General features: G+C 40.2%; 1 protein-coding gene across 1 annotated transcript in view; it reads left to right on the top strand.

Moving 5' to 3' along the window:
- LOC132894783 (V-set and immunoglobulin domain-containing protein 10-like 2) overlaps positions 1–11,837 on the top strand; it is a 31,119-nt gene continuing 19,282 nt past the window's right edge. The window contains exons 1-2 of the mRNA XM_060934900.1: positions 1–447; positions 4,603–4,801. Of these exons, the coding sequence (XP_060790883.1) occupies positions 1–447; positions 4,603–4,801 (646 nt within the window). The remainder of the gene's footprint in view (positions 448–4,602; positions 4,802–11,837) is intronic.

Genomic DNA, 11,837 nt, shown 5'->3' with positions numbered 1-11,837 from the left:
ATGGAGAAACTTTTCAAATCAATTGAGGACCGCATCATAGCCAAACTCTCCAGCCAACTTTCTGCTGACCAAGCAACCATTGATCGTCATGACCAATCAATTCAGCATATGGAGATGTCACGTAATGACATGGAGACTAGACTGGCAACCCTCGAGTCCACCTGCATCGCCCTGTCTAAGGACAACGATGCCCTCAAATTTAAGATAGACGACTTGGAAAACAGATCGAGACGCAACAACATCCGCATTACTGGCTTACCTGAAAAAGTTGAGGGCGCCCATCTAACTGCTTTTATGGAGGTATTTCTGAGAGAAATGTTCAGCCCAGAGGCTTTTCCTACTCCTCCATCTGTCGACAGAGCCCACAGAATCGCCACCCTCCGCAAGAAGCAAGATGACCCCCCGCACCCGCCCAAGAAAAACATCAGTTTTCGTCCGTTCTTATCGGTGACTTGGAGCTTAGCGGGGAAAAGCATCCTGTAGGCCCTACAGGATGCTTTTCCCCGCTAAGCTCCAAGTCACCGATAAGAATGGACAAAAACTGATGTTTTTCTCGCCCGGTGAAGTTTCCTCTTTTCTCCAAAACAGCAGGTCAGATTCACATCCCACTTCATCTCCTTCATGAGGCAGTAGCGGTCCGAAAGCTGCCTGAGTACAGCCATATCTAACAGTAATGCTATTCACCGAAGGTGCCTGCTTCTTTAGGTAATACCCTCTCTCCATTACTGCTATTCACGTTTCGGTCTAGTTTGAAATAAATAAGTGATTATGTAAAAAGAATCAAGGTTAGTTCAAATTTGATATAGTTTTACAGTAGTAAAGTTCATAGTGAACGAGCTCATGGTTTCACTCCCCGCTAAATGATGTTGTGCTCCTGCTCCCCACACAAGTGGTTGAAGGATATTGACTCAGAGACTATGGCATTGAAAGAAATGTCAGAAGAAATGACTCATAACACATCATTTATACTGCTGCTGCTCCTGTCATGTACACTACTACACTGCTTTCTATTCCTAAAGGCCCGGTCACACAGCGCTTTACGGCTTTATCACGGCCAAAACCCGTCCAAAAGTGCTCTCCCGTGAAGCAGACGATGTTGTTCGTGTTGATGTCGAAGTTAAGACGTGTTACAGTCGATATACAGACGTGACAGGACGCAGGGGAAAATCGGAACGGCGTCGGACGCGGCAAAAAGTTTTGGACTGCTCAAAACTTTAGACCGCGGACAACCACGGCCGGCACACGTGGTAAAGACGTGCAACACAGGTGAAAAACACGTGATAATCAGTGTCCCGGCCGTTATTAAAACTTGGGGAGACGTGGTAAGACGCGAAAGTTTGGCGGTCTATCACGGGCAGAGCATGGTCATCGGACGGGTGTTACGCGTTGGTATCACGGGATATAGCGTGTGTTTAGCGGCTTATCACTGAGAAATGGATTTTTCCGCGTACATAGCACTGTCTAAGCCCGTTAAACGACGACTCAAACAAGTTCTAAATTCGATTGATCACTGTCTAATCACTTCTGCATCACTTCTGATTTGCGGCATTTATAAATACCGTAATTTTCTGAGACCTCGGCACTTGCAGTCTAGATGTCAAGGGGTGAACATGAACCCTCAACGCTGTGATGTCCTCATCTTAATGCTCCAGCACCAACTGATACAGGCTCAACATATCCTACCGCTTTTATATGCGCAGCAAGCCGCTCTTCCAACGACGCTGAGCCGCGGTTACCCGTGATTTGGCAGTGCTGCAGCAGTGAAACAGCCGCCGACGGCCATACCCCGTACAAAGCACGGCAAAGCCAAAATTGACCAAAAATTACCACTTACGACCACGTCCACCAGATTTTTGTATCTTTTTGTACGTGATATAGACGCGGAGTGCTGTGTGACCGGGCCTTAAAACTCTGAATGAAGGTAAATGCTTATTAGTGAAGAAATGAGAGTAATGCAGGCTGAAGCTTGATTGATCCCGTGCATAAACATATGTATATACACTACCGTTCAAAAGTTTGGGGTCACTTTGAAATGTCCTTATTTTTGAAAGAAAAGCACTGTTCTTTTCAATGAAGATCACTTTAAACTAATCAGAAATACACTCTATACATTGCTAATGTGGTAAATGACTATTCTAGCTGCAAATGTCTGGTTTTTGGTGCAATATCTCCATAGGTGTATAGAGGCCCATTTCCAGCAACTCTCACTCCAGTGTTCTAATGGTACAATGTGTTTGCTCATTGCCTCAGAAGGCTAATGGATGATTAGAAAACCCTTGTACAATCATGTTAGCACAGCTGAAAACAGTTGAGCTCTTTAGAGAAGCTATAAAACTGACCTTCCTTTGAGCAGATTGAGTTTCTGGAGCATCACATTTGTGGGGTCGATTAAATGCTCAAAATGGCCAGAAAAATGTCTCGACTATATTTTCTATTCATTTTACAACTTATGGTGGGAAATAAAAGTGTGACTTTTCATGGAAAACACAAAATTGTCTGGGTGACCCCAAACTTTTGAACGGTAGTGTACACTGTATACTAATGTGTATATTGACCTTACTGGGCCATCTGTAATTCCAGCTGTCATTATCAACAGGTTTGCGCAGTTTCATGTTAAATTTATCCCTATCCCTTTCTGTAAAAACAGAGTTCAAGTAAGTTAGGTGCTCTTTTCACGCTGGCGGTTAAGAGCACGATTCGTTTTTCTTTTTCCTTTTTTTTCTTTTTCCCCTTTTCTTCTGTGCCCCCCCACCCCATCACCTTTGCCGCTCATCTATCACATTTCCTCCTAGAATGTGACACCTACATCAAATTGTAATCAAAATCAGTCCATCCATTTTGTCTCTTTGAATGCTAAAGGCATGAATACCTGGGTGAAAAGACAAAAAATAATGTCCTATTTACAACAATTGAATGCCGATATAGCCTTTCTACAGGAAACTCACCTTAAGAATGATTACATCAATTACCTTAAAAAAGGCTGGGTTGGGCAAATATATCACTCACGGTTCAACGCTAAGGCCAGAGGGACAGCAATTCTCATACATAAAGACATCCCATTTCAAGCCGAGGAGATTATCTCTGATGTTAACGGGAGGTTTGTCATTGTTTCGGGTCTGTTGTTCGCCAGTCTTGTCGTTCTGGTCAATGTCTACGCTCCAAAGTATGATGATTGTAATTTCTTTAACAAGCTCTTCTCCACCATACCCACAGATGATAATTACAACTTGATAATAGGAAGGGACTTTAACTGTGTGCTCAATACCGTATTAGACAGGTCATCAAACAGACCACAGTCTCTTACCAAATCTGCAAACGTTATCAACGAATATATTACACAGAGTGGTGTCTCAGATATATGGAGATTTAAATATAACAACAAAAAAGTATTCTCTTTCTTCTCCAATGTACATCATGCATACACACGCATTGATTACTTTCTTGTGGATAATAGGTTGATTGGAAATGTAAACTCCTGCTCATATCATAGTATTACTATATCGGATCACGGGGCCCTCTCATTTCAGGTAATGTTGCCAACTTGCTTTAGGCCCTCTCACAGCTGGAGACTTATAACCCCCTCCTTCTAGCTGATGAACACTTTGTAAATCATGTCTCCACTCAAATTCGCTTCTTCCTAGAAAATAATGCCTTTCCAGATATTTCTCAATCAACATTATGGGAGACCCTAAAGGCATACCTTCGTGGCCAAATAACTGAATACTCCGCCAGGGCTAAAAAAGAAAGAGAATCCAAGCTTATTGATATTTCACGTTCCATCGCAGAGATTGATAGCCAATACTCATCTGCTCCCTCTCCAGCACTATTTAAAGACAGACTACGGCTACAGACAGATATAACCTTCTTTCCACTGACAGAGCCACATATTTATGGTACTTACAAAGGCTTGTGTAACATACTGTATATGACTCAGGCAATAAGGCTGGCAAGTTGCTAGCTCAGCAAGCCCGTCAAGCCCAATCCTCACGTCTCATTCCTAAAATTTGTGACACAACAGGTGAGATGATCACAGAGCATATGGAAATTAATAACACTTTCAAACAGTATTACAGCAGCCTATATCGCTCAGAATGTGATGATAACTTATCCCAACTTAATAATTTCTTTGATAACCTTACTTTACCTTCTGTTTCAGATGACCAAAACTCCAAATGAAATTTCCAGTGCAGAAATTCTAGCAGCCATCAAATCTCTAAATGGTAATAAGTCGCCAGGCCCAGATGGGTATATCTCAGAATTTTATTTAAAAAATTTGCTTCCGAGCTCTGCCCCCTTCTCCAAACCATGTTTAACGAGTCCTTGTCAGCTGGGCATCTCCCTCCCACCTTGCAACAAGCTGTAATAACACTCCTACCAAAGCCAGGCAAAGACCCTCTTCTGTGTGCATCCTATCGGCCAATTTCTTTGCTAAATGTAGATTACAAAATTTTATAAAAAATTCTAGCAACAAGACTGGAGAAAATTGCTCCTCAAATAATCTCACTGGATCAAACAGGGTTTATTTTGAATCGGCACTCTAGTTCTAATATTAGAAGGCTCCTTAATATTGTCTACTCCCCCTCAACTCAATCTGCTGAAAAGGCCATATCACTCGATGCGGAAAAAGCCTTCGATCGAGTTGAATGGAAATATTTGTTTTTAGCCCTAGAGAAATTTGGCTTTGAGGAATCCTTTATATCCTGGATAAAACTCTTCTACTCTCAACCTCTAGCAGCTGTGATTACTAATGGTCAGCAGTCTGAATACTTCCCACTCGGCAGAGGCACTCGCCAGGGCTGCGGTATGTCCCCTCTCCTGTTCGCCATTGCAATTGAGCCCTTGGCCATTGCTCTTAGACATTCCGATGACTTTCTGGGCATAAATTGAGGGGGCCTTACACACAAATTGTCCTTATATGCAGATGATGTTATTTTATATGTAACAGACCCATTAAAATCCACCCCCCCATACTCAACATTCTCGCTCAATTCGGAAAACTTTCAGGTTACAAAATCAACTTTGAAAAAAGTGAGATGTTTCCACTTAATCCAACAGCTAATCTAATCCCAGCCTCACGCTTTCCATTCAGAGTTGTTTAGAAATAGCTTTAAATACCTTGGGATAGAAATCACATCTTCTTTCCCACAACTTTTCACTAAAAATTTTGGGATTTTATTCGAAAAATGCAAAAACGATATGGCCAGATGGAAAAATCTTCCACTGTCAGTGGCTGGACAAATTAATCTTATTAAAATGATTGTGCTACCAAAATTCCATTACCTTTTTCAAAACATTCCCATTCTGATTAAAAAGTCATTCTTCAATTTGCTGGAAACAAGCATATCGTCATTCATCTGGAATGGCAAACCACCAAGAATTAAAAGAAGTGCGCTTCAAAGACCTAAAAATTTTGCGGGTCTGGCCCAGCCTAATTTTATTTACTATTATTGGGCATGTAATATAAAGATGATGTTACAGTGGATTATACAATACCTTCCTCGTAAATGCAAGGTGTGGGTGCAAATGGAATATGCTTGTACTGTAATACACTCAACCTGGCGTCTATATTATGTGCCCCCTCACTCCCTCCCCAAAACCAACTTTGCTCTAACCCTGTGATCCTTCACTCAGTTAGAATCTGGTCGCAATTTAGAAGGCATTTCAAGTTGCAGACAACATCGGTGCACTCTCCCATTAATAGTAACTACAACTTTCCTCCTTCCCTCTCGGACTCCACTTTTAGAGTCTGGTCATCAAAGGGTGTGAAATCTATTTCCGATTTATATGTGAAAGGCAGATTTGCTTCATTTGCACAACTCTCACAATTATTCAATTTTCCAAAATCAGACTTTTTTAGGTATCTTCAAATGAGAAATTTTATCCAAAAAAGCATGACTTCGTTTCCAGACCTTCCAACAGCCGATGCTATAGATAATATTCTCTCATTGTCTCCTCACTGTAGAGGTCTAATTTCCACAATATATAAGAATATTTGTGATATTGTTCCTCATTCATTGCAAGATGTTAGGAAACTCTGGGAGAACGATATTGGAGAGGAAATGACAGATGACCAATGGGACGTAGCACTTGACTTGATACATACCTCCTCCCCGTGTGCCAGACATGGCTTAATTCAACTTAAAATTGTGTTGAGAGCACATTCGACTAATGCAAGACTGGCAAAAATCTTCCCTAATATAAACCCCTCTTGCCCTCGCTGTAAAGGCAAACCAGCGGCTTGCATACACATGCTGTGGTCCTGCCCTAACCTTAATACATTCTGGACCAATATCTTCCATGCCTACTCCAAGATATTCCAAAACACATCACCCCCAACCCTATATGCGCACTATTTGGATCCACCCCTGAAACTTGCTCCCTTCATGGCGAAGCTCACGCAGTTATAGAATTTACCTCCTTACTTGCAAGACGTCTCATTCTTCTCTCCTGGAAGGAGCAAGAACCTCCCAATTTTACAAGCTGGATTAGATGTATTTCCTGAAACTAGAGAAAATCAGATATACCCTCAAAGGTTCCCTGCAAAAATTTAGAAAGATTTGGACCCCCTTTCTTGAATATTATGAGAATCTACAAATACCACTGAATGCAGATGATTAGAATACCAATACTTATGAAAGGCAATAGTGATCCCCGACCCCCCCCTTTTTTTTGTGTATGTGTGTGTGTGTGTGTGTGCGTAACATTAATAGTCACGTACTTACTTTGTTCCCACTCCTTTTACTTTCTTCTTCTCCTCTTTTAGTCTCTGCCTGTCGTTACTAACATGCTCAGTTTATTTCTTGGTGGGTTGAGAGGGAAGGAGGAAGGAAGCGATGGGATTATAATTTTTTTTATTATTTATTAGTATTATTTATTTATTTATTCTGTTCTTGTTATTGTTGTTGTGTTGTCTCACTTGTAATTGTAATTATTTGAATATTTGAATATTGCAGCTATTCTTTGCTGATGGTTAAACTAAGCTGTAACAAATATATATGCTTAATGGAAAATCAATAAAAACTGTTAAAGGAAAACATTTGGCGCGTCATAAAATGGAAGATACGACAAAAAAGACCTAAGACAGTTGAGCAACTAGAATCCTACATTAGACGAGAATGGGTTAACATTCCTATCCCTAAACTTGAGCAACTTGTCTCCTCAGTCCCCAGACGTTTACAGACTGTTGTAAAGAGAAAAGGGGATGTCTCACAGTGGTAAACATGGCCTTGTCCCAACTTTTTTGAGATGTGTTGTTGTCATGAAATTTAAAATCACCTAATTTTTCTCTTTAAATGATACATTTTCTCAGTTTAAACATTTGATATGTCATCTATGTTCTATTCTGAATAAAATATGGAATTTTGAAACTTCCACATCATTGCATTCCGTTTTTATTTACAATTTGTACTTTGTCCCAACTTTTTTGAAATCGGGGTTGTACTGTTTTCGGAAAATAATCAACTTAAGAGTGTTAATGCTTTATCCCTTACACTAAAGGGGTATAATTGCAGCTATTATACACTACAGTAAGGCTTTGACACAAAAACCATCACATAAATGTGATCGTTAAATGTGCATGTGCAGTGATTGCACAGTAAAGCTTAGTAATGCTAATTAGCATGCTAGGTGGAACGCTAAGGCAATGAGGAGCCTTCCTGAAAAAATACAGTATATCTCAAATATATGCATGTCTAGCTAATATTTCTCATTAGGTGATTACGATAAAACAAATATAATAATATTAAATGTATTTAAAGACAGTTTAAAACCTCATGCTTGTAATAGTCTTAGATCACTTTGAACAATACAATTTCAAGCCAGAAAATATCTATCAATCTATCAAGTAAGTAACAAATAACAGTAAAAGTATAGCAGTTATAGTGTGACTAGTAGCTAGTTAGCTGTTTGGGTATCATTAGTGTACATGGCAATCAATACTTTTCAGGAATATATCTTTTTTTAAATATGAAAGCTCATCAGATGAAGAAGAAACAGAAGAACGGATGCCAGTTTTACAGGAGACTCCTTTAATGGGAATGTAGTATAAATCAATGTGAGCCAATGTGTTATAAAGTGAGTGTGGTTTCTTTAGGATCTATTTCTGCTAGTAAAGCAAAAAATAAATAGAACATTCAGGCATATTGTGTCTGAAGTGACTGAAGTCATTTAATATTAATATCTTGTTTATAGAACTGTTGTATAAAAGCAATATCACACTCAAGCTTGTGCTGTCGTACTGAAGATCAAGTATGATATGATATTCAGGTACAACAGCGTGCCCTCTCAAGTGATATTCCTTAATTTTAGCTGACAACTTTGCTTGTTTCAGGTGTCTATTTCTTGAAAACGTATCTGCCATAGAGTAAATGAGACTATTTTAAAACATGACAGTCACTATTTTAAGTACAAAATGTCAAGAAATGGTTTTAATAATCTCATATTTGGTATATAATAATCTCATAATGAGAACTAGATAACTTTTTCTATGCTCAAGATTATTTTGAGTATCTTTTCTACCAATGGCCATCAATCTGTATTCATCACCTCCTATAGGAAGGACAGCTGAATCTTTGAGCACTGAGAACAATAATAGCAATATCATGTGCAATATTACTCTTTCAACATCATTACAATATTCCTTCTTAATATCATGTGCAATATTACTTCATATAACTTCTTAATATCATCTGCAATTAATACCAATATTACTTCCCAAGGCGGCACGGTGGTGTAGTGGTTAGCGCTGTCGCCTCACAGCAAGAAGGTCCTGGGTTCGAACCCCGGGTCCGGCGAGGGCCTTTCTGTGTGGAGTTTGCATGTTCTCCCCGTGTCCGCGTGGGTTTCCTCCGGGTGCTCTGGTTTCCCCCACAGTCCAAAGACATGCAGGTTAGGTTAACTGGTGACTCTAAATTGACCGTAGGTGTGAGTGTGAATGGTTGTCTGTGTCTATGTGTCAGCCCTGTGATGACCTGGCGACTTGTCCAGGGTGTACCCCGCCTTTCGCCCGTAGTCAGCTGGGATAGGCTCCAGCTTGCCTGTGACCCTGTAGAAGGATAAAGCGGCTAGAGATAATGAGATGAGATTACTTCCCAATATCATAGGCAACGTTGTTTTTCAGTGTCATGTGCAATAAGTACTTTGGTTACTTTGCAATATCATATGACCTTCATGTGCAATATTACTTTCCTACTCTTCTATTTTTCTTTTCTTTTTTTTAACTTACCTTTACCAAGTCTAGCTTCACTTTATTGTTATTCTATTAGGCACTGGTGTTACATTTATTTATTTATTACTCTATTGGTTTTTATTCTTTGAGCAACCTCTGGCACAAGAATTTCCTTCTGGATGAAGGAAAAAGAAGCCTTTATTTTTGTCACATGTACACTAGACAAAAGGTACTGTCTAGTGTCCATGGTGTTCCTCCTCTGCATTTAAGCCATCTGAAGCAGTGAGCACACACATAGATGACTTGCAACCACATGATCTTAATGTGCTATGTCATGAGCGTCTGCCATGATGGTGGATATACTACAAAGCAACTAGGATGGCAGCCACCGAAAGCGTGTCTGTAAACAATGCTGAATTTTCTCAGTATTACCATGATTTGAATGGTTGAGCGAAGATTCGATATAAAGATAAGATAGATATGCGTGGGGTTTGACCCATATTATTTCAAAAAGTCAGACTTTTCTGAAGATAAGACGCTTCTACCGACCATCGAGTACCCAGATATCGCGTTCTATCTGGTTTGGCTGCCGAAGAATTAAGTCCAACCTTGGACAAAACATAGCCCATTTTCTGAACGGGTGCCCAGTCTGGATTGTTTCTATTGTATAATTCTGCTGGCACTCCAAGAAGCGAAATGGTAATACACGTGTTAAAATTATAACAATGACCGAGTGAACCACGACAAGAGAATGCTCATTTTTTAGCAAAATTCTAGCAACCCGAAATAAAATTCTTCCATGATATTATCGAGAAAGCTTTTGAATCTCACCTGAAAGAAAATGATTACTGTAAACATGAGCTGTTTTGGTTTTAGCCTCTGTTAGATCAGCCCTGCTGATGTTGTTCAGCCATGCTCGTCTCCTCTCCGTACTAAGCCTCAGAGTTTCCTCGCCCTCTTTCCAAATCATGGATGGAATTCTAAAAAATTGGAACATGCCACGGTCACAAGTACCGTTGTGACCACAACCATATACAGCACAAAGATATGGATGGCATAGCTAAAAGAACGCTTAAAGCAGTGGAAAAACAAAGAGAGTTGTGCACGCGTGACTATGCGTGAGTATGGAATGTCACTTGACCCCGCATTTGTATATCCACCAACATGGCCGACATCCGGGTTTCTATTTTGCTTTGACGTCACTTGCAAGTCAAGGATACCCAGAGCAGTGGGAGCCATTGGGGGTTAGGTTCGTTCACCGTTCATCCCCACATTTGGGCCCAATGTTGCTTCTCTAACCATGGGGCCATGGCTGCCCCTATAAAGTGCTTATCTTATCTTAAGATGCTAAATTTCTGACTGTACGGTAGCAACTAAACATGAGTCATTTTGTCTTAACTTCTTTGAAAGAACAATCTTCAGTCACATGATAAACAGTGCACTCAATTTCAGTTATTTGGTTGTTTTCACGAAAAAGTCAGTTCTGTTGTATTCACATGAATATTGCAGCAGATTTCTTAGCAGAGAGTAATGATTGTCTCAATTTATAAAAGGTTATTACAATTTTGGCATCACACACTGAAAAAAAAGTGAAAAACTGATAGCCTTAGCAAAGGTATGACAACAATCTTGTGAATCCTGACAGTCTAATTTATTTATTTATTTATTTTTATTTTTTTTTTTATTTATTTGCTACCAAATACAAACAAATACAAAGTAAAAAGGACAGAATGAAACAAATCAATACATACACATGACATACAACAGAAGCACTGACGTAACTAACAACAATTTCAAAGGCTGGACAATACTACTAATATGTTAACAGAGATGTAACAGAACACATGAAGACAAATTCGACAAAGATAAACAAGAGCTATATTGCTGTATAGAGGAGGATGGGTGGGGTTGATTAGGGGTAATGAATGTGCATATGAGATAGAGGAGGGTAGGTGGGGGAGATTTGGAGGGGTTTTGGGCCTTGAATTATGGGTGGAGGGACAGTGTGTATATGTTGGGGGGGAGCGGGATATGTGAAAGTAAGCACGTGTGTGTGTGTGTGTGTGTGTGTGTGTGTATATAAGCAGTGCTGGTCTGTGTCGGGCCAGGGAGAAGGAAACTGGATCATAATGAAGGAGAGAGGGGGAGGGGGAGTATTATTTTATTTGCTAATCATTTGTGTTAGTAAATTTTTTATAGATAGAAATTCTAAAAATAATAGTTATTTAATAGTTAATTATGATGACTACCTGAGCACCTGTTATGGCTATGGTGCCAGCCCCCCCTGCCCAAGCTGATTCATGATGGGACGACAGAGGGGAGGGGGAGGTACTGCATGAGGCAGGGCTCCGGGCCCCGACGCCCCATGCACCGACGCCCCATGCACCGACACCAGCCCCCCATAGCCTCCGCACAACACGCCCTACCTATCCTATATATGACTGTATATGACAAGAATGTGTGCCTTCTCTAAAATGTACTGCATTAAAAGAAGAGATGTATTTGCATTAAAAGAGGCAAGGAGTGCAGCGAAGCACCTGCAGAGGTTTCCCACATGCACTCCTCCCTTACCCTAGTCTATCATGTTGTTCTTATTGCAGGTGTACAAATGGTGTGTGCTTCCTAATGTGTAGAGCATTTAAAAGAGGATAAGGCGCGCTGTGCAATACCA

The sequence above is a fragment of the Neoarius graeffei genome, chromosome 12 (assembly GCF_027579695.1).
Source record: "Neoarius graeffei isolate fNeoGra1 chromosome 12, fNeoGra1.pri, whole genome shotgun sequence".
NCBI lineage: Eukaryota > Metazoa > Chordata > Actinopteri > Siluriformes > Ariidae > Neoarius > Neoarius graeffei.
This window is presented reverse-complemented; position numbering and strand designations above follow the sequence as displayed.